Here is a 23,565-nt window from a genome sequence, read left to right as displayed (position 1 = left end):
CGCCCTCTACTGTTTAAACTTCTCCGGACAGGAAGTACAGTGAAGCTGGAGCCCAGAGCGGAGAAGAAGACAGCGGAGACCGGGGGACTCGCACTGGCCGGATCAGGTAATGTATGCAGGGGCCCGGGGGGCAGCGGCAGCTTCACAGATGGTGAATCGATTTCATGCTGAAATCGATTCACAATCTGTTTGCAGTAAATGCAAATCGACCAGTGTATGGCCACCTTTAGACACTTGTAATTACTCGTGAGCCCATGCCTGGAGACAAATTTATCTCTAATCAGATTCGATTAAAGATAAATTTGTCCCTTTGTGAGCCAATGCCTGGAGACAAATTTATCTCTAATCAGATTTGATTAAAGATAAACAAAGAGACAAATTTATCTTTAATCGAATCTGATTAGAGATAAATTTGTCTCCAGGCATTGGCTCACGAGTAATTACGAGTGTCTTAAGGGGCCCATACACCGAACGATGTTCCCGCTGTTATATGGCCGATTCGATCAGTGATCGAATCGGCTGTGAAATCGCCGCGCACACCGCTGACAGAACGATCGATTTCCGTCCGAAATCGATCGATTCCCAACGATCCGTCCGTGTGAAAGATTTTTCTCAATCGTCGGCGGGTCGGAAGTGCGTCGATAGCGGCGTTCAAATGCCCGACGACCGACGCAATACAGCAAGTATACATTACCTGTTCCGGCCGGCGCGAGTCCCCGCTGTCACTGCTGTCTTCTTCGCTCTGGTCGGGTCTGGTCTGGTCTCCGGCATGCTTCACTTCTTCCTGCCCGGCAGGAAGTTTAAAGAGTAGAGGGCGCTCTACTGTTTAAACTACCTGCCGGGCATGAAGAAGTGAAGCATGCCGGAGACCAGAGTGGAGAAGAAGACAGCAGAGATCTGGTGAGCCGCGCCGGCGGAGCAGGTAATGTATTGGGGGGGGGGGGGGGAGCGGCGGCAGCACCACCACCACCACCACAGATTGTGATCGGTTTCAGGCTGAAATCGGTTCACAATCTGTTTGCAGTAAAGGTGGGTGGCCATACGATCCCTCTCTGATGAGATTCGATCAGAGAGGGATCTATCTGTTGGTCGAATCTGATGGCAAATCGACCAGTGTATGGCCACCTTAAGCACTCAAATTCGTGATTTAAATGAGGCTTAATTGCCTCGGGTGTGCGGCTGGGAAATAAGGGATTATTTACCCATAAGTCTTAGGTCTTCTGCATAGTTAAGATCAGGACAAAAATATGTTTGTCAAGGTATTGTAATTGTTTCCTAAACAAACAATTGTAAAACTGATTTTTTTTCTCTTAGTTTTGAGCATACAAGGGTAGGAATATCTCTCCTGACTTCCCAATTATGTTACCAGAACAGATGTCCCTATACAAAACTGTGTCCCCCATTCCAGTTATAGCTGAGTGATTTATTTTGTTAAATACTTAGACTTCCTGCCTCATTGGCCACCTCCCACAAGGACAGAAAGTAAAGGAAAATATTTTTGTGGGGACATAAAAAAAAAATAAAGCCCGACAAAGGTTCTAAGGCCTGGGACCCACTTGCAATTGCAAAACACTCAAAAAAAACATTGTTTTTTAGTGTGATGTGCCACTTAAAAGTGTAGGGATTTCAGGGAAATCGATTTGGGCCCTGCTTTTTCCTTATTAAATCGGTCCGAAAATGTTGAATGTTCACCGGGTGTGATTTTGGCAAATCCTGTGAAATCATAGTATACAGCGAACAGAGACGCTATCAGGATAAAAGTCACCCTATACCAGTACATACTACACTATATTGGGTTCTCGGTGTCCCCTCCTTCTTTTATAATTCCTGTGGGATCATGGTCATTATTATTATTATTATTATTTAGTATTTATATAGCGTCGACATATTACGCAGCGCTGTACAATGTGTATATATATATATATCTTGTCACTAACTGTCCCTCAAAGGAGCTCACAATCTTATCCCTACCATTGCCATATGTCCATATTATATAGTGTAAGTACTGTAGTCTAGGGCCAATTTTTTTTAAGGGGAGCCAATTAACTTATCCGTATGTTTTTGGAATGTGGGAGGAAACCGGAGTGCCCGGAGGAAACCCACGCAGACACGGAGAGAACATACAAACTCTTTGCAGATAGTGCCCTGGCTGGGATTCGAACCAGGGACCCAGCGCTGCAAGGCAAGAGAGCTAGCCACTACGCTTCACTTTTGGCAGCAAAGCGCTTTAGGAATTGATAGCCATTCCTAGAAAGCATAAATCGCTGCTGAAAGCCCTTTAGTGGACCCCAATTTAACTATCCAAAACCTAAATAAAACATTTTGGCCACACCTCCAAGCTATAAAGGGAGATACGTGCCTTTAACCGCTTCCGGACTAGCGCGGTTGAAATCTATGTCCTGCTTGTGGCTGCGCGGCTCTGATAGGACGTAGATTTTGCACTGCTCTCCCATCGTCGCAACTCACTCGCAGTGCCATCTATATGATGGCAGAGCTGTGTGAGCAGGGCAGTAGCCAATTCCATTGGCTAACATTGAAAACATCAGGAGCCTATGAAAGTGGCTCCTGACCGGCTCACAGAGCTCTCCCGTAATAGAGACGGCAGAGAGAGGGACCTACGATGATGGTAGAGCGACGGGTCTGTGTGGCGATTCGTCAGTAAGCAGCGTTTTGCAGTACTAGTAGTCTCTGGACCTTAAAGTCCTTGGGAATTGTGATTTTAAAAAAAAAAGAAGGCCAGATACTTGACTAAGAAGAGGGAAGGCTCTGGGTCCTAATTAGCCTTCCCTCTCCCGGACCCGTTCCAGCACAGGATCCCCATAGCAGTATTTGACCAATTTGGTCAAATACTGCTGTGTCCGCCACCAAAGGGAGGCTTCGGAAGTCTTCAGGAGCCCGAGTGCTTCCCCGAAGAAGGGCCACTCCAGACTGTGCATTTCTTTAAAATCGCAAACGCGCTACATGTATCATTTTCTGAGCGCTTTGGCTCAGTGGAAGGTATAGGGAAATCGCAAAGCGCTTGAAAAATTGCTTTGTATAGCGATTTCCTGAGAGCTTTTATGAATAAATACATTGTATTTATTCATTTCTGGGTCGAAGAGTTCACTTCCTGACTGACGTCAGGAAGTGAAAAAACAAATCGATCATCAAAAGCGCTATCAGAAGAGCTTTTCTAAACGCAAAGTGCAGGGAAAAGCGCTTTTAAAAAAGCTCAATAAATCGCTCAGCGCTTGCGATAGCGCTGGCGATTTATAATGTGAACAAGGCCTTAAAGGACTACTGTAGGGGGAAAATTAGTTGAATTTACCTGGGGCTTCTAACGGTCCACCGCAGACGTCCTGTGCCCGTGCAGCCACTCACCGATGCTCTGTTCCCTGCCTCCGGTTCACTTCCAGAATTTCCAACTTCGAAGTCAGAAAACCACTGCGCCTGTCAGGGCTGTGGAGTCGGAGCAATTTTGGGTGCCTGGAGTCAGAGTCGGAAAAAAATGCACCGACTCCTAATGAATTTAAACTGTGATTAAAATAGAAAATATGTTAAAATATTCTATTTCTCAGATAATAGTCATCATACATAATTTATATATACAGTAATAGCTGTGCTTAGTGCACAAAAATGAAATAAACCAATCAAAATTAGTTACTTGTGCTGCTTCAATAAAGCAGTCCCCGTATTTTTAAAGTCAGATATACATATCTGATTATGACTGTACAGTATATATGATGTGTACACAGGAATCTCTTAAATATACTAAATAACATCTATGCTGTAAGAATAAAGCCTGATGTGTAGCCGTGTCACTAATAGAGATGGTCAATGAGATGGAAATCATTCTGCGTTGATGCTGATTTATGCAAATGTATGCACTCTCTTTGCTCATGAAATCAAATCACTTAATATGTTGTTAAAATTTGTTTTGGTGACTATGAATTAAAGGGTACCTGAGACGGATAAAAAGAAAAGTTTTAAACATACCTGGGGCTTCCTCCAGCCCCCTTCAGGCCAGTCACTCCCTTGCTGTTCTCCTCCGCCACCCGGATCTTCTGCTATGAGTCCCGGTAATTCAGCCAGTCAGCACAGTCCGGCCACGTGCCGTTCCTACAGCCAGGAGCATTCTGCACCTGTGCAATAGTGCTGCGCAGGTGTAGTACGCTCCCAGCGGCGGAGTGTGTGCATGCGCACTACGCCAGACTGGCTCAAGTACCTGGACTCATAGCAGAAGATCCAGGTGGTGGAGGAGGACAGTGATGGACTGATTAGCCTGAAGGGGGCTGGAGGAAGCCCCAGGTATGTATAAAACTTTAATTTCATCTGTCTCAGGTTTACTTTGTTACACAGTAGTACTATACTCTACATATGCACTCCCCACAGAGCTGCAGGGAATCCACTGAGAATGTTGTGCACATTGAACATAGAGGTGTTTTCTATCACCCATATACCTGGTTCAGATTGTATATGAAGAATGTGTAATAGAGGAAGAATCTCCCTGTTCCCCTGCAGAGTACCTGCACATCACTCTTACATGTACCCACAGTTACATTGCCTAGAGCCTGATAGATGTTCTTTGTTCCGGTCTGTACCTTTAACCCTCTGGGCGATACAATTATATCGCCCAGGAGGTGGCGCAGCACTATTTTTTTAAATTTTTTGTTTTTTAAATCATGTAGCGAGCCCAGGGCTCGCTACATGATAGCCGCAGCGCAGCGGCATCCCCCCACCCACTCCGATCGCCTTCGCCGATCAGAGTAAGCAGGAAATCCCGTTCAGAACGGGATTTCCTGCTGGGCTTCCCCAGTCGCCATGGCGACGGGGCGGGATGACGTCACCGACGTCTTGGACGTCGTGACGTCAGAGGGAGTCCCGATCCACCCCTCAGCGCTGCCTGGCCTGATTGGCCAGGCTGCGCAAGGGGTCGGGGAGGGGGGGGGCTGCGCGGCACGGCGAGCGGCGGCGATCGGAAGTTACACGCAGCTAGCAAAGTGCTAGCTGCGTGTAACAAAAAAAAAATTATGCAAATCGGCCCCCCAGGGCCTGAGAAATCCTCCTGCGCGATATACCCTGAGCTCAGCTCGGGATTATCGCTCAGGAGGTTAACAAGTACTCTTACCAAGAACTAGTTTTAGTCTATGACTAAAGGGAATAAATATGGCAGTCTCAATATCCTTCTCACTTCAGTTGTCTTTTAAAATTCCTAAGCGTTGGCAGTTAAGAGATGAATTTCATGTTACATACTTTCAATCATCAAGATTGTAATATGCAAATTAGAGGAGTCGGAGTCGGTGGAATCCTAAACTGAGGAGTCGGTGGATTTTTGTACCGACTCCACAGTCCTGGCGCCTGTGCATCCACATCCTTGCTCTCACTGACCTCACCGGGAGCGTACTGCGCAGGCGCAGACCGTACTGGGTCTCCACCCCCACCCCCCCACAGTACTCCTTTACGCTCAAAACTAAATGTATTGGTTTAATTTCAAGCTGCATATATTTGCATACAAATTTACATACATTTGCATAAACTCTGAAGTATTTGCATATCATTGATCATTCCTAATTAGCATTTTGTTGATCATCCCTACTCATAGCCCAGCAAGACATGCCTGTTGCCTTAAGGAGTGTTCTGTGATGAGAAAGATGTCCTTTCAGTCAAGCAAAATGTTGATGAAAATGCTGCTACAAAAGCTTATGGAAATTGCTTGCTTAGAAAGTTTAGTTGTAATTGATCTTGTGTGAAGATCCTCAATCCGATTGATCTTTCATGGCAAAATAGTGTGATCTAAAGCTGATTCATCTTTTGATGATATCTTCAGAAAATGATTCTACGGCTTTTATAAACAATCAGTTAGCAAACTGCTCCAATCATCCCTTCTGGTCAGTTATCTGAATGGTCTACAGCAATAAGATAAACAGTAGTATGTTCTCTTATTCCCAGGTGCACCATGATGGCCGACCTTTCCAGTATAGATACCCACCTCCTTCTCCTGAGCTCTGTGCTTCTGTGAAGTCTCTCAAGTAAGTGCAATGCCATAAACTCTGACAGCAATACAGTATGCAGCTTCTGTGTCTGAGGAGTGGTTAGGGAGTAACCTCCTTTATTATGTCCGTCACTGAGGAGTCTACTCAATATCATCATTTCCAGATAATTTTAATATGTAAGTGGCATGTATGTTTTATAGGAAGGGCCTGTGTCAGAACTGTTTAATTTGTGGCAGGATTTTAGGGCAAGTGATGCATCCCCGATATCTTTATTTCTACCCCCGGTCACCACAATAAGCCTGAGCCCAACCTCATCACTTGCCCTTTGCCTAATACAAACCTCTCACCTTGACTGGGCCTAATTCTATTCATAACATTTTCCTGACCACTACTCCATCTCAATAACCATAGCCTTAATTGTACCTGAAGCAGCAAAAACTGCCCTTAGAGAATACTTACCTAGGGGGATAGCCTCTGCATCCTAGATGCTTTCCTAGTCCCTCTATGCAGGCCCGTTCCAGCATTGGGACCTCCCCTGACGCATGCTGACCCTTGCACAAGTGTGGTGTCATGGACCCACTTGGCTTTTTTTTTTTCAGAAAAAAGCTAGGCCTCATCAGGCCTGTGCTACTGCTAGTCTGGGCGTGTGCGGTAGCATGGACCTGATCGGGCTTTGCTATTTCTGCTGGAACGCGAGCGGGGTGGTGCTAGTGCACATGTGGAGGGAGGCCACACTTCAGGGGTCACAGCACTGGAATGGGCTGACATACAAGGATGGGGTAAGCCTCTTTAGGACCCAGAGTCTTCCCCATCCCCAGGTTAGTATCTCATTGTGACCTTCGCAATCCTCACAGGTTTGCTTTAAGCGCTGGGTTACACTGAGTTGCTGTTACCTTCAATGCAATGGACAACTGATGAGAAGGAACTTTCCATATTTCCCTATGGGTCAGTTTACATCTATGCATTACAGACCCATAGGAAAACATGGAAAATTCCTTCTCATCAGTTGTGTGTTGTGTTATAGCTGACAGCAACTGATTCATTGTAACCCAGCTTTTACCTCTACTTCTAAGACTGCACTATGGTCTGCTTCACTGCATGCAATATGATGCACTTTTCAGAATACAACTACTCCGCTTCTGACACCACCAGCAATCCATGTTCACTTTTGCTGCTTCAATTACAAATTTGATCAAACACTGCTGCTGATTTTTGTGTGGAACAGATTACAAGTATATTCAATCAGAATTACTATATCCTATATTAGAGGCAATGAACCCTCCTTGAAAAGGAGGAAGATTCGGCACATTTTAAAGATTGCCATGGCGTAAAGAAATGTAAGGGTTCATTTCCACTAGGAGCCGGCAGTCCAGGTGTTGTGCGTAGGGGGGAGGGGGAGGAGATTGTGGCAGCCCAGTGATTTTCAATGGGCTGCCACATCTGATACAGATTTCATGCTGTGGTCAGTGTCTGGAAATTGGGCACAGGGTAAGGGGGCATAACCAAACAGAATCAGATTATCTTTATAAACAATGCTTTAAAGGGTGAATTGATAAGATTTTATAATTTCAGACATGGTAAAATGCATGGGTAGGGATCAGACAAGAAAAATAATAGAAATGTGAACAAGTATGTAATGTGTGCACTATTTAAATCTTGATAATCTGCTAACCGTGTCAAGGTAAAGTTGTAGATGGATAAGAGAGAAGGTCCAAACACAGTGCCTTGTGGTTTACCAGCAGGTGTACAGGGAGAGGAGAGAAATATCAAATAAGAGTATGTAGAAGGAGCAAAACCCTGTGTGCCTAAAAAGAAAGTTTATGACCAATTTCTGTAGCCTTTAACTCACGTATAACATTAGTGAGAGCAGTTTCACTGCATTTGCATACATGCATGAGGAAATGAAAGTGCCAGCAGAAGGTTGCTAAAAAGAGATGATTCTGTGAAGATGAAAGATGAGGAGACAGTGGTTGATTCATAACGCTTTTCTCTTGTATTATCTCACCTTACTTATTTTTCATCTCAACTATAAGGAGAGCTATTGTATGAGATTAACTGCTAATGGCTCTGATTTACCAGATTGCATTAAGATTGCCCTAAACAGGCCCTCAACAAGTTTTCTGCTACATACGCCGAGGGAGCACCGCTTGTTAACCTCATAGTACCACACAAGTTACCATAATAATGCAATCGTGCTATGTTAATGCTGCACACGGCAATCTTACCACAGTTTGGTAAATCAGGATCAAGGAAAGATAAGTCATGAGTTAGCAAGTGAGATATGAATTAGCAAATCAGATAAGATAATCCATGAGATAAGATATCAAACCCATAGTGAGTACTATGAAAGAATGGGTTACAGATAACTGGAAGGAAAGCAGCCCTTGGATATCTGATCGCACATTTGAGAAAGGCAGAGAATGTATCTGTGCAGACAAGGAACTTTCAGCATGAACAAATTTAGAGTGTTCACATTTTCTTTCTTTAAAGGACTTCTGATGCGAATATGATTAACAAGATTTTACTCACCTGGGGCTTCTTCCAGCCCCTACCAGCAGTCTCAGTCCCTCGCTGCAGTCTCGGGCCTCCACGTTGTTCCGCTGGCCGCCAGTAAAGATTTCGACCCCGGTGGCGGGTTGGCTTTTTGCACCTGCGCATTCATGGCTGCGCGTCCACGTCATCTGGTGCATACTGCGCCTGCACAGTAGCTCTGCACAGTATGCACCAGATGATGTGGACGTGCATGCACGAATCCCCGCTCACAGAAGAGCCAACGGGGTCGCGATCTTTACCGGCGGCTAGTGTTGCATTGCAGAGGAGCGGGGCTGCAGCGAGGGACTGAGACTGCTGGTAGCGGCTAGAAGGAGCCCCAGGTGAGTAAAATCTTTTAATCATCTTCGCATCGGAAGTCCTTAACCCTAAATTGCAATTGCTCTCGCCACGCGGGCCCATTGCTCTCGCTGTTCACACCGTTGCAGCCTGCTTGCTCAGCTGTCTAGCAGACAGCTAAGCTGGTTACATTTCATTGGCTCCTGACCCTGTAATCACAGGACAAATTCTCTGAAAAAAATGTCTTTGGCTTTTATGAAGCCAGAGAGGTTCGGTCCGGAATGGTTTAAAATGGAGATCCATTGCTTTATATTATATACAGGACAGGAACCTGCTGGCAATCTGGTGCATTTTTTTTGTTACTGGGTCTACAGAAATAGCAGCTGCCCTCTGGCTGTATGACCTTCCCCACTGTTATCACATTATTATAGCATCTTATTTTGTTTTTATCTGGACAGAATGCCAAAAGACTTGTGTGAATGGGCGGCAAAGGTTCTCTCAGAAGGCAAGAGAAAAGTTCCATAGTCTCTGCAGGATGCTTCAAGTCTTCATTAATGTTCCTATGTTTGCTCTGTGTAGAAAAGGCAATAAGCTGCATATGTTTGCCGACACCTCTGCTAGTCAACACTTCTGCAGGTCATCTGACCACCGTGAGCCAAGTGCTACTGACATCTATATAGCTAAAAGACAGTTGTAATACCCGTTGACGCAATACTGTGCACGCACATAACAGCCGCGGGGGCAGGGGTTCAGCATGGGTCGCGCATGGTGGATTCTGTACAGATCGGGGGATTTCTGGTTACTTCCACACACTAGGCACACGTTTTCAATAGATTTAAAGGGCAACTGAAAGGAGAAGAATATGGAGGCTGACATATTTGTTTCCTGTTGAACAATACCAGTTGCCTGGCAGCCCTGCTGATCTATTTGTCTGCAAAAGTGTCTGAAGTACACCAGAAACAAGCATGCAGCTAATCTTGTCAGATCTGGCAATGTCAGAGACACCTGATCTGCTCCATGCTTGTTCGGGGTCTGTGGCTAAAAGTATTGCAGAGCATCAGCAGGATAGCCAGGCAATGTGTATTGTTTAACCATTTCTGCCGCCCGGACGTCAAGCTCACGTCCGGGCGGCTGCTCTGCTGCAGTGCCGCGCTTCGGTGCCGCGCCCCCATGCTGTCCCTCGGTAGCCCTGGGATCAGTGAACGGGAACATGGTTCCCGATCACCGATCCGTGTCCCCAGCAGAAAAACCGAAGCGCCCTTACAAGAGGCTTCAGTCTGTCTGCACATAAAATTTTCCACGTCATACTTGTGCTTCCGGTTAGGGAGAAGCACAAGGAGAAAAAAAATTCAAGGTGGCCATCTTGTGGCCAAATAGTAAAACTACATCTACATATTTTTTACATTATAATTTACACATATAATAACCTTAAAAATTAACTGTTTTTTTCCCACACCAAAATATTAACCAAATAAAAATTTTAATGGAAAAAAATACAATAAAAAAAAAAGACATAAATAGTTACCTAAGGGTCTAAATTTTTAAATATGCATTTGAAGGGGGTATACTACGAACATTTTTTTAAATTATAAGCTTGTAAATAGTAATGGACGCAAAACGGAAAAAATGCACCTTTATTTCCAAATAAAATATTGGCACCATACATTGTGATAGGGACAACATTTAAATGGTGTCATAACCAAGACAAATGGGCAAATAAAATACATAGGTTTTAATTATGGTAGCGTGGATTATTTTAAAGCTATAATGGCCGAAAAATGAGAAATAATAATTTTTTTCCTCTTTTTTTTCTTATTAATCCTGTTAAAATGCATTTATAAAAAAATAATTCTTAGCAAAATGTACCACCCAAAGAAAGCCTAATTAGTGGTGAAAAAAACAAGATATAGATCAATAAATTGTGATAAGTAGTGATAAAGTTATTAGCGAATGAATGGGAGGTGAAAATTGCTCTGATGCATAAGGTGAAAAATCCCAGCGGGCTGAAATGGTTAAAAGGAAATAAATATCCCTTTCACTTCAGATGTCCTTTAAACATGAAATCTATTGAATATCTGTGGAGCTGTGCACTGCCTGCAAGTGTAGGCAGCAGAATTTACACTCGCCTATCCGGCAGCGTGTGTCTTCTCTCCACTGACAGCGCTCCTGCATCTGTGTCACATGATGAACACTAGATGACATGTACCTTACTAGGCCACTAGAGGCCTCTAGTGTTCGGCCTCTCGCGTTTGTCACGTGAGACAGTCACCTCAGGACAGAAGAGACAGGAGCGCCGACCGGTGATGGAGAGAAGACACGTTGGCAGATAGGTGAGTGTAAGCTCTGCTGCCAACACTGCACATCATTCGCCACTGATCGAACAATATCTTTCGTCGGGTGCAATGCCTTGGAAATCAGAGTGATTCAATCTGCCGGATATCGATGGGAAACATCGATAAGTGTTATGGCTACCATAACCATAGCAACTTAAAGCCTTTCTTTTCTTACAGAGGATCAACACAAAAGATTGTATATATTTATTATATGTTTATCTTTTATAGTTTTATATGAAGAGATTATATAATTTTTAGAAAAAAACGTTTCTAATAAAATGTTTTCTGTTGGTTTCATTGTTTCTTCTTTTTTTTAAGGAGAACAGCATACAGTTTAATTGGGTTTGACACAGAAAAATAATTACATTTGTATTTTTTACCTTTTGAAGTGTTTTTGACTTGCAAAATGCATTAGCTTTAGATTTCAATATTCCCCAAGCTGTCTCTTTCTAGAGTGTTAGTGAAGCCGACTGTATCCAGGGCACTTTAGACCAGGTAAAGGAATGATATTCATTCACTACACTGGTCTGTAATGCTAGGAACACACAAGATTTTCTGGCAGATGTACCAGATTAATTATTTCCATCATGTCCTATCTTATTTTCAATCAATTTTCCATAGAAATGAACAGGAAATGTATTGGAAATCAGATCGGAAATGTTGAAAATAATCGATCTGGCAATAAATCTGCCAGAAAATCTCATGTGTACCAGGCATTACATGTTAGCACACCTAAGATATAATGTTGATCTAACCCCAGCAGCAGCAGCCATATTGACATCTGACATCCTATGTATACACAACCACTTCTTATGTAGTTACCATTTAGTAGTAATGTTTGTTTTTATTGTGTACTCCCTGTCATTCAATGCTTTTGCACATTCAGTGGTGTTCATAACATAATCTATTGTTTCTAGCTTATTAACCTACTCAGTGTTATTAAAACACTAGGTTAGGATTTCGATTACTCATATTGAAGGATATTATTCAAGAAGAACAATTTTGTATATTTTTTTTCTTTGTAATTAAGAAGTTAGTTTTGCATTTTAAAGTACCTGAACTCTTGCACAAGACAGAAGGAAAACATAGAGAAATGCACCCTGAATGTATTTAGAGAGTTTAGCCTGTCTAATTCCCCCTCATTTGTGTCTAAGCACTAGTTGTAATTTGATCATCCCCGTGTCACATGACTGCCTATAGCAGGTAAGCAGATAAGCCCATTTGAAAGCACAGGCTGTAAACAATATGTCTGCTTCCATGAATCAGGAAGTAGAAACTGCAAATGTATTTTAGAATGTGTATCAGCTGTAACAAATACACACGGTATGTTTTGTTTAACCACTTGATGACCCACCCTTTACCCCCCCTTAAGGACCAGCGCTGTGTTTAGTGATCTGTGCTGGGTGGGCTCTGCAGCCCCCAGCACAGATCAGGTAGCAGGCAGAGAGATCAGATTGCCCCCCTTTTTTCCCCACTAGGGGGATGATGTGCTGGGGGGGTCCGATCTCTCCTGCCTGCGTGTGGCTGGCGGGGGGGGCACCTCAAAGCCCCCCTCCGCGGCGAAATTCCCCCCTCCCTCTCCTACCTGCTCCCCCCCCCCCCCCCCCCCCCCGGAGATCGGGGCTGCACAGGACGCTATCCGTTCTGTGCAGCCAGTGACAGGCTGTCCCCTGTCACATGGCGGCGATCCCCGGCCGCTGATTGGCCGGGGATCGCCGATCTGCCTTACGGCGCTGCTGCGCAGCAGCGCCGTACAATGTAAACAAAGCGGATTATTTCCGCTTGTGTTTACATTTAGCCTGCGAGCCGCCATCGGCGGCCCGCAGGCTATTCACGGAGCCCCCCGCCGTGAATTGACAGGAAGCAGCCGCTCGCGCGAGCGGCTGCTTCCTGATTAATCAGCCTGCAGCTGGCGACGCAGTACTGCGTCGCTGGTCCTGCAGCTGCCACTTTGCTGACGCGCGTTATGAGTGCGCGGTCGGCAAGTGGTTAAATGTGTTTAAATGTTATTATGCTGTTGTGTATCTTTTAGAGCAGAGAGGAGTTCTGCGTTCAGGTCCACTTTAAAACTCCAATATACCTAGAGCACTGACTTCCTGGTTGCTGATCTCCTCCTTGGTAATGTACTGCTAATTGTTCACTCCCCCTTCCTGCTGACAGTGTAAACCACGCCCTTTAAGTCACACGGTACTACAGTGATGACGTCCATGTAAAGTTTCACATTAACAGTACAATTTGTTCATCACATGTGATCTTTTAAAGTACATTTTATGATCGAATTGTATAGAAAACTGTAGTGTGTGGTAAAAACTGATGTGACACAATTCTTTGGTCAATTGGGACAGTAAATTTAATTGATCCGAAAGTTGGATTTTACGATCGTATCTGAAGAGAAAATATGCCGATCAACCCTTTTGGGGAAACCATCGATAATCACCTTTCAATTTCTTTGCATCTAATGAAAAAATGGTACCATTAATGGGCACCTTAAGAGTTGTTTGGCTTGGCTGCTGAGCTGGGTGAAACCGTACTCCTTGACGACAGACTGGCTGCAATAGCCATGAACTTTAATGAGGTAGGGTCATATCTGGAAATAGCAGTCACCCCTTTTTTGCAGACATAGAAAACAGTATCATATTAGCCTGATCTGTTTTGATGTAAATAAAACCAAACACAACTGATGCAACGTTTGAACATATGGACAGCGTTTGAGAGCCACTGCATATAGCAAGCTCTGGCTGGCTCTGGTCATGCCCATTGCTGAGGAGAGGGTGAGAGTGGGGTGTTGGTCCTCATGCTACTCTGTCTTAGGAAACCAATAGCAGTTTGGAACTGATATTCAACCCAGCTGATTATAATTTACCTGAGCAGTGTCAGGCCAGGGGTTTGGGGGATGCCTGTACCGGCATCAGATATTTCACTAAATGATCTAATGCTGGGTACACGCGATAGGTTTTTCCGCTCGATAGATGGATTCGATAGATAATTCCCGACATGTCCGATATTCCTTCCGATCGATTCTGTGCTTGTTTTCTCATAGAAGTGAATGGACAAAGATAAGAAAAATGAGCGGAAGATAAGAGAATCGAGTGCAGAATTGAGCGGAGAAAATAATTGGGTGGAAAATTGAGCGAAAAACGTATCGTGTGTACCCAGCATAACCTGGCTAATTTTATAAGATGCCTGACTCAGAGCTTCAGACACAATGGGACGGGTGTTTTCATGCAAAATGCTGATAATGCCGGAGATTATAGGAAGCAGTTGCTGGCAACAGTACCTTCATCAACAGGATGTCAAATAAAGGCAGTACTTGGTGGATGGTGTACTGGTTAAGGGCTCTGCCTCTGACATGGGAGACCTGGGTTCGAATCTCGGCTCTGCCTGTTTAGTAAGCCAGTAATTCAGTAAGGAGTTCATTGGGCAAGACTCCCTAACACTGCTACTGCCTACTGAGTGCGCTCTAATGGCTGCCTCGCAAGCGCTTTGAGTCCGACAGGAGAAAGGCGCTATACAAATATTGCCATTATTATTATTATTGAGAGATGTGTTGCAAAGAGCTGCATTGAGCCAAATGAAAGGGGCGTGTTTATGCAAAGCAATTTAAGCAGGATGTTGATGGCTGACAATGATTACACCCTAAGGAAGTCTGCAGAAGTGGGCGGGTGAAATGTGTTCTTGGTGGGTGTGGAGTATTTTTTTAACTTTCACATCATTGCATTCCAGTGTGTTTAGCTACCGGGGACAAAAAAAGAGATGATTTGCATATTCAGAGGTGATGCATTATGGGATACCTCCTATGCTCACTCTAACTTGAATAATCGCAAATGCCTTCTGTTTTAAGAAGGCAAACTTCTGTTTTTCCTAATTAAAGATCAGTATACTCTGGTAGTCATGATTTACCTCCAGATACACCCATTTCAGTGATGCTTTATGCTGTTGCTATGGCTTCCAGGTTTAGCAATAGCCGAAGTGCTTCTTATACAATGTGTGTACTGGAACTGTCAATTCCATATCTGAGTGCATTCACGGCTTGTTTAAGGCATGTCCTGTTCATATGGTCACCATAAAGAGCAGTGACCTGAGGGCGGCACAAACAAATCATAACTAACAAAATATGTCTGTGGGCTGGTTTCTGTACAGGAATATTTCCCAGTCACTGGAGTGTAACTACTCTTAAGCCATCAGTACACTTAGGGGGGAAGTTAATATGACGACAACTTTGTTTATAAAGGGATCATCTTCTTGGTAACCGCGATGATCGGTGCTTTAGTTTACTGTAATTACCCTAAAGTGGTGGTCTGAATACCTGTCCTCATATTGGAAGTGGAAAATGTCTGTTCACCAGAAAAAAAAAAGGATTGACTTCAGTTGTGGCTGGTGATTTATTTTTTTTTAGATATGTTTTTTATTTTTACTTTGCAAAATAGACAACTGTACAAACAATTTTCAAAAGAAAATAAATGAATGAACCGTCCAATAAGTCCAATGACATAACGTACATGAGGAATAAATTTACATAAGCGACAAAAGAAAAAAAAAAACATGTCTAGAGTTCTTATATCTCAAGGCATAATCGGGTTCATCTTATTTTTGCCCTTTCTAACAACTTTAATATATAACACTGAAACCAGTATAACAAACGTGCTGAGGGATCCCTCCACCTCTCCGGTATTACTAACACAAAATTGTATGGTGTGTACCTAGCTTAAGGCTTTTAGCTGCATTTAACATTTCTGGGATAGCTGTGTTCTTGTATTTACAGATAAATGAGTCTTATGCAAGCGGGTCACTGGGGTGGAGCTTCAGGTGGACCCAAGTCATGACTTGGGTCCTCCTGAACCTCCACCCCAGTGACGCGCTTAATAACCGCTAACGCCCCCAACCAAAATGGTCTTATCTCAGGACAGTGTCAAAAGAGATAGCGTAAGGCCCCGTTCACACTTGCGTTTTGGAAAGTAAACGGACCGGATCCTGATCGGATCAGATCCTGATCAGAACCGTATGGTTCCGATCCGGATCCGGTCCGTTTGTATCAGGCTGCCATCCGGATCCGTGGGCAAAAAATAGTGAAATTTAAATAAAAAAATGTTGGGGTCAGCAGAAGGTGCACCTGTAGAATCAGGTTCCTCCGCTGTAGGCCTCACCTCCACCTCCGACATTCTGCCAAACAGCTCCAGCACGTCTGTCACTGCTGCTCCACTCCAGACATGCTTGGCCCATGTGTCCCCATCCGAAATGGCCGCTTGGATATGCATAGGAAGTGGGGTAGAACGACAGGTTTCTGTAGGCAGTGTGTTCTGTGCCTTCCGTTTCCCATGGTTTCTGTGTTCCGGATGGTGCTGTCAGGCTCAGGTCCGGCTCCGGTCCGGGTGCATGGGCCGGAGATCCGGACCCAAAAAATAGCGCATGTTGGAAAAGTGTCCGGATCGGGTCTGGCTCCGTACTGTACGGAACGGACACGTGTGAACGTCCGCATAGACTTTGCATTGCTATGCGGAACGTACGTTTCGTTTGTACAGTATACGGTCCGGATCAGATCAGGAAAATCCGGACAGGGAACGCTAATGTGAACCGGGGCTAAGGATCCCTTCTCATAGCAACTGCCCCAACAATCTGAGGGATGAGTATAATTGTGACTGGTGATTGACAGTTTTTCAAGTGAGCATTTGTGCGCTGAAATGATGTTTGGAAGTGATGTGATGAGATATTGTAATATTTCTCTTATAACGGTTGCAGATCCATTTTATAGACCTTTTCCCTGACAAAGTCTATGTGTAAAGCCCACTGAACACTGGCTGCAGTGGGCGTTTTCCTTCGGGGTGTCATGGTTTTGGTTCTTTTGGTTGTTCATTACCCACTATTTCTTAAACGGATGATAAATGAGATGCAAATAATCTTAATGCAGGATTATGCTGTTTGTGCAAATATAGGCAGCTTAAAAATGGACCAATTGAATTTCACCTTGGCGGGTTTCGATTTGGTCCATTTTGCATCCCGTTTACCATACCATGTAGGAAGTAGATTCCTATTTACCTGACTCATTCACATTCATTTAAAGTACACCTGAACTGAGAGGGATTTGGAGGCTGCCATATTTATTTCCTTTTCTGTCTGAATCACACACCTGAAACAAGCATGTGGGTAATCCAGACTGTCTTCAGTCAGAGACATCTGACTGCCATGCTTGTTCAGAATCTATGGCTTAACAGGGGTGCCCAAACTTTTTAAGCCAAGGACCATATCGCCATTCTTGAGAGTGCTAGGGATCCAAACTAGTGAAATTAATCTCAATTTGTGCCGATTGCCATTAGGTACACTTTTTTACTTATCTTAATCCCCTGTGCCTCAGCTCCAGGACTTGACTCTCGCAAATAAAGGAATTGGAATATGTCTCCTCCCTTTTTGCCGCGCATGCAAACACACACATGTGACTGTGCTTGCACCTAGTGATTGGCCAAGTGTGGTGCTGGTTGGGTAGGCTGTGCTGAACATAATCTTGGGAGTGGTGCAGCAAGCCGAGGCTGTGAGTGCAGTAGGAAACATTAACTTCTAGCCAACCGATCCACGCCAATTGGCATGAAGTCCTGGGGAGGGGTTTTGCAGGAGATCGTGTTCGCCAATGCGCACGCATCTCCACTTAAATAGGAGAGACTGTTAGACGACGAAACCGCTGTCTATTTACACTGTACAGTGCTGTGATCTGGGAGGCACAGAAGCCTTCGGCTGTCATAGGCGGAGGCCTATGACAGCCGATCGCTGTGATTCGCTGGCGGAGGGAGGGAAACAATAATTTTAAAGGACAACTGAAGTGAGAGGGATATGGAGGTAGCCATATTTATTTACTTTTAAGCAATACCAGTTGCCTGGCAGCTCTGCTGATCCTCTGGCTTTAATACTTTTAGCCATAGACCCTGAACAAGCATGCAGCAGATCAGGTGTTTCTGACATCATTGTCAGACCTGACAAGATTAGCCACATGCTTGTTCCTGGTGGTGTCCCAACACTACTGCAGGCAAATAGATCAGCAGGGCTTCCAGGCAACTTGTATTGTTTAAAAGGAAACAAATATGGCAGCATCCATAGTCTTTTCACTTCAGTTGTCCTTTAAAAAAAAAGGGGAAAATGTATTTAAAAATATATAACAAATAAATAAAAAGAAGAAATAATCAAGCTGGCAGGGATCAGAGCCCACCAACAGAAAGCTCTGTTGTTGGGCAGAAAAGTGTGTGTGTGTGGGGGGGGGGTATCACTTGTGTGCTAGGTTGTACGGCCCTACAGCGAGGCCTTAAAGCTGCAGTGGCCTAAATTGTAAAAAATAGCCTGGTCACTAGGGGGGTGTAAGCCTACGGTCCTCAAATGGTTATAAAGAGGGTCTGGCCTTTACAGCAGACACTTTATTTTCATGTCCCTTTAACCTGTAGGAAACATAAGGGAGGAATAATAGAGCAGGCATATATAAACTCTGTATTTTGCAAATATAGAATTATCTCCCATGGGTGTCATCAGAAGGACATCCGGGAAGTGTTACTTCTACTTGAATATTTAGTGACTTTTCATAGTATACAGAACCCCACCATAAATATAACATTAGGATTTCTATTACCATAACTCTATAGCAGTGTGTGATGCAGACTGGTATACTGTAGCTGAACCTACTGAAGCATCTGGGGACTGGAGTGCATTTGTGTGGCTGAGCCCTGATCCATCTGCTTCTCTTCATCAGTTCTCCCACAGGGAAACTTTATCTCACCACCTTCTCCAGTACGGCAGTGTGCAGGAGCAGCTGAGGAGCATTATAAGTGTGATATAGTATGCAGCGCTGTGGAGAGATATTCTGAGAAGTGATACATCATAAGCTTAACAGTAAGTATTAGCATATTCGCTACTTGGCATCACACACAAATGAGCAGCAGATGGTTAAAGGAAGTTGTATAAGCTTCCTGCTGTTTTCTCATTATTCTACAAGTGACTCCACTGAGCTATAAAAAGGGACAACTGTGTCACTATCACTGCTGACATTAGAGCCTTTAGGACAATAGACCTGCACTAGTGTGATCATGGGTTAGCCATCTGGACTTTACTGGAGCATGACAAATGCAGCCTAATGCCAGTGATCAATATATCTCTATCACCGCCTACATTTTGCAAACACCTCCCTGGATAAATTCCTCACAAGCACTCATTAATAACTGAAAACAAGAAATCTATTTAAAGGCTAACCTTACACCTTGGGTGGTAGTCACATTGTTTATATTATATACTACTACCATGTTTCCTTGAAAATAAGATAGTGTCTTATATTAATTTTTGATAGAGCTTATCTTCAGGAGATGTCTTATACTGTATTTCTATGAACACCATGAAGAATGAAGAGCAGGTACGATCTTATGTCTCTTGTATAAGCTCCCACACTGACACACCATTGGATTACACGGTAATGTACTTACTGATCAATTGTGCTGGGATTCCAGGACCGGTGCCTGATCGGCACTGCACTGCTGCGTCCCCGCTTGCTGGCCGCCTCTTCCTCCTCTAGACTGCACGATAGGGCGGTGCGTGGCCGCTGCACAGTAAGGGCCCGTTTCCACTAGGAGCGGTGCGATGCAGCTACATACGCGTGTATGCTGAAACGCATGCACGGCAATGGAAGAGTTTCCACTGCGTGCATGTTGTGCGGAGCGATCTAAAAATCTGCAGCAACCGCGTCCCATCTCCAATACACTTCCACATCGGGAGATGCGGAAGTGATGCGGCTGGCAGCGGAAGTGATGCGATATGGCTAGGTAACAGCATTCACATCACTAAGAAGTGGAAACAGGCCCTAAGAGAAAAATTGCATGCACTGGTACTGTGAGCCTGGCAGAGTCCCTGCTCCACATTACAAGCACACACACGGTGCGGGCCTCAGCACAAAACAGCTACAGTACATGCATCACCAACATCCTCAGGTGACTCACCTCCTACGGGCACCCCGTCCTCTAGAAGCCCAGCAAAACACCACCTACGGTTAAGAGAATAAAGTACAGGTAGCATAGGATCTGATGATGCTTCCTGTATAACTTTACCTTCCTTCTCTTTAACTGCCACTAAGGCTTATTTTCAGGGTAGGGCTTATGTTCAGGGGAAACTGTATACTTCAGTAGGGAGCAAGAGTCTAAGGACTGAATTAAATCCGTGTTACGTTGTTGTGTACACCTACAGAAACATTTTTGCAGCCATGTCTCCGGGGATAGCCAGCACTCAAATTAGAAAAAAAAACAAAAGACGTCATTCGTCAACCGGCAATAGCTGGTGTCCAAACTATGTATTCCCCTCCCAGCTGCTACAACTCGGAGGGGGAATAGCATTACCGCTAGCCAGGAGTTTGCCTGCAGCAGGGTGAGCCGTGGTTTGGCTTCGCCCTACGTCCAGCTTTGGCTGTGTCCATTTCAAATGTTCGGAACATACATCTTAATTTAACAAACGTGTGACCTTAAAGCTCAATGTCTATCTTATGGAAGGTACACGTACGAGCATGTAGAAATAGCTGAACATTTTAGCATGCCTTCTGCTGCCATTTCATCAATCTACCCATCACTATTTTAAAATTTAATGATATAAAGCAGACCCTTGTATTTTTTGTTCTATAAGATTTTTCCAGTGATCTCTTAAAAATACCTTCATGGGGTTAATGGCAACTCAGTTGGCTATGCCAGTCCAGAGATATTTTATTTGGTGCTTAAATAATGATGAAAGAATTCCCCGACTCTCAGCTGCTGCTCTATTGAAATATCTAGCATGCTTCAAATGCTGATTTTGTGACTTATTCCCACATCTCTAAGCTGAGCGTGCCCTGACTTTAGGAGTGGGAAATATGATGTAAGAGCTGAATAGGAAATCAACGTACAGAAGCAAAGATGTCATTTTTAGCAATATTTGAATACAATGCAGAATTACATACCCTAATAACTTAATGTTAGTTGATTTTCTACCAAGATTAGTAAAATTGACTACTTGTTTTTGGGTTGTGGATGCAACAATCAGTTCTGCATTTTTACGCAGCGTACAAACACCCAATTTTGATTGGCTAATAATTTGGCATTTTTACCACTTCCATGTAGTATTCCCTGAATCCACGAATTTGGATTCCTGAGTTACTCTTGCGTGAGGTACGCATCATAGCATTGCTGGTATGACGGCGCCGTGCGCCAAAGTAACCTTCTTCGCTGCCCATCACACTGTACACAGCTGCTATATACACTCCAACTGGATATTGCCTTGAACATTTACTGGACTGAGAGATATACACAGTGAAATGGTGACATACAGTGGGATGCGAAAGTTTGGGCAACCTTGTTAATCGTCATGATTTTCCTGTATAAATCGTTGGTTGTTACGATAAAAAATGTCAGTTAAATATATCATATAGGACAGTGTTTCTCAACATTTTATTGGTATGTACCCCTTTTAAAACCCTGTACTCACCAAGTACCCCATTAAACATTGTCACAAGTACCCCTTGACAAATATATATTTAATCGTAGTACATGATAATTGGTTCTAAACAATTCCAAGCATTTACTATTGCTTTTAATGACCTAAAACACTAATTTAGTGTTGTTTAAATAAGTTTTATCATTTTTTAAAACTCTAAATTTGTTATTTTTTATTAAGTATATCATGCCCGAGTACCCCCGGAACCATCGGAAGTACCCCCTGGGGTATGCGTACCACACACTGAGAACCTAGGATATAGGAGACACACACAAACACTAAATGCTTCCTGTATGTTCCAATAAGAGTCTAGATTCTGGTTGAAGGTATTTTGGACCATTCCTCTTTACAAAACATCTCTAGTTCATTGAGGTTTGATGGCTTCCAAACATGAACCGCTCTCCTTAACTCACACCACAGATTTTCAATCATATTCGGGTCTGGGGACTGAGATGGCCATTCCAGAACGTTGTACTTGTTCCTCTGCATGAATACTTTAGTGGATTTTGAGCAGTGTTTAAGGACATTGTCTTGCTGAAAGATCCAGCTCCGGCGCAGCTTCAGCTTTGTCACTGATTCCTGGACATTGGTCTCCAGAATCTGCTGATACTATGTGGAATCCATGCATCCCTCAACCTTTGACAAGATTCCCAGTCCCTGCACTGGCCACTAGAGTTGGGCCGAACCTCCGATTTTAGGTTCGCGAACTGGGTTCGCGAACTTTCACGGAACGTTCGGTTCACGTTAAAGTTCGCGAACCGCAATAGACTTCAATGGGGATGCGAACTTTGAAAAAAAAAAAATTATGCTGGCCACAAAAGTGATGGAAAAGATGTTTCAAGGGGTCTAACACCTGGAGGGGGGCATGGCGGAGTGGGACACACGCCAAAAGTCCCCGGGAAAAATCTGGATTTGACGCAAAGCAGCGTTTTAAGGGCAGAAATCACATTGAATGCTTAATGACAGGCCTAAAGTGCTTTAAAACATCTTGCATGTGTATACATCAATTAGGTAGTGTAATTAAGGTACTGCTTCACACTGACACACCAAACTCACCGTGTAACGCATCGCAAACAGCTGTTTGTATAGTGACGGCCATGCTGGACTGGTGCGCACCATGGCGAGAGTGCAGGTTTTGGTGGCTTTACAGCCCATATGGTCGCCTGGCTGATGTAGCTGAATGACAGAACAGTGACTGTCCAGCTGATCAAATTTGGTCTGACCACAATGAAACAACAACCTTATTATCTTTTGTGTGCCCCCCGAGACACTCATCTAGGCGCCGGTCATTGCTTCATTGTGATACGCAAGCCCCTTCACCACGGCAAGGTAATGATCACGAAGGGGAATGGGCGCATGTACATGCCTTTTCTTTTGTTGTTGCAGCTGCCCGCAGTGCAGCCAGAAAAATTAGGCAGTCATGTACACGCACCAGAAAAATTATTACAGCGGCCGCTGCTAGCAGCGGCCTAAAAAATTCAGCAATCCGCCTGGAGTCCCGGACCCTGTTGGTGGCGGAGAAGGTAGTCAAGCGGCCTGCAGGCAGACATGCTGTGTGGAGGGACTGGGAGCGACTTAGTCTTCTTGGGGCAGGCCAGGCAGCCAGTCACACGGCGTGCAGGCAGAGATGCTGTGTGTGCGGGGACTGACTTAGTCTTGGGGCGAGCAGCAGCCCTCCGGGATCCATGCCTCATTCATTTTGATAAAGGTGAGGTACTTAACACTTTTGTGACTTAGGCGACTTCTCTTCTCAGTGACAATGCCTCCAGCTGCGCTGAAGGTCCTTTCTGACAGGACGCTTGTGGCAGGGCAGGAGAGAAGTTGGATGGCAAATTGGGACAGCTCTGGCCACAGGTCAAGCCTGCGCACCCAGTAGTTCAAGGGTTCCTCATTGCTGTTCACAGCAGTGTCTACATCCACACTTAAGGCCAGGTAGTCGGCTACCTGCCGTTCCAGGC

General features: G+C 44.3%; 1 protein-coding gene across 2 annotated transcripts in view; it reads left to right on the top strand.

Annotated features, from left to right (window-relative positions):
* The window catches only part of ACD (ACD shelterin complex subunit and telomerase recruitment factor), a 148,812-nt gene that overhangs the window by 114,531 nt on the left and 10,716 nt on the right, over window positions 1-23,565 (top strand). Inside the window, exons 14-15 of one of the 2 annotated variants that reach the window (XM_068236820.1) lie at window positions 5,929-6,008; window positions 9,260-11,429. In XM_068236820.1, coding sequence (XP_068092921.1) covers window positions 5,929-6,008; window positions 9,260-9,326 — 147 coding nt within the window. In that variant the 3' untranslated portion in view covers window positions 9,327-11,429. Of the gene's footprint in view, window positions 1-5,928; window positions 6,009-9,259; window positions 11,430-23,565 lie in introns of those variants that run through there. The other variant, XM_068236821.1, reaches the window with a different exon arrangement.

Source organism: Hyperolius riggenbachi, chromosome 5 (assembly GCF_040937935.1).
Source record: "Hyperolius riggenbachi isolate aHypRig1 chromosome 5, aHypRig1.pri, whole genome shotgun sequence".
Lineage (NCBI taxonomy): Eukaryota > Metazoa > Chordata > Amphibia > Anura > Hyperoliidae > Hyperolius > Hyperolius riggenbachi.
Note: the sequence above shows the minus strand (reverse complement) of the source record. Positions and strands in the feature narration are given on the sequence as shown.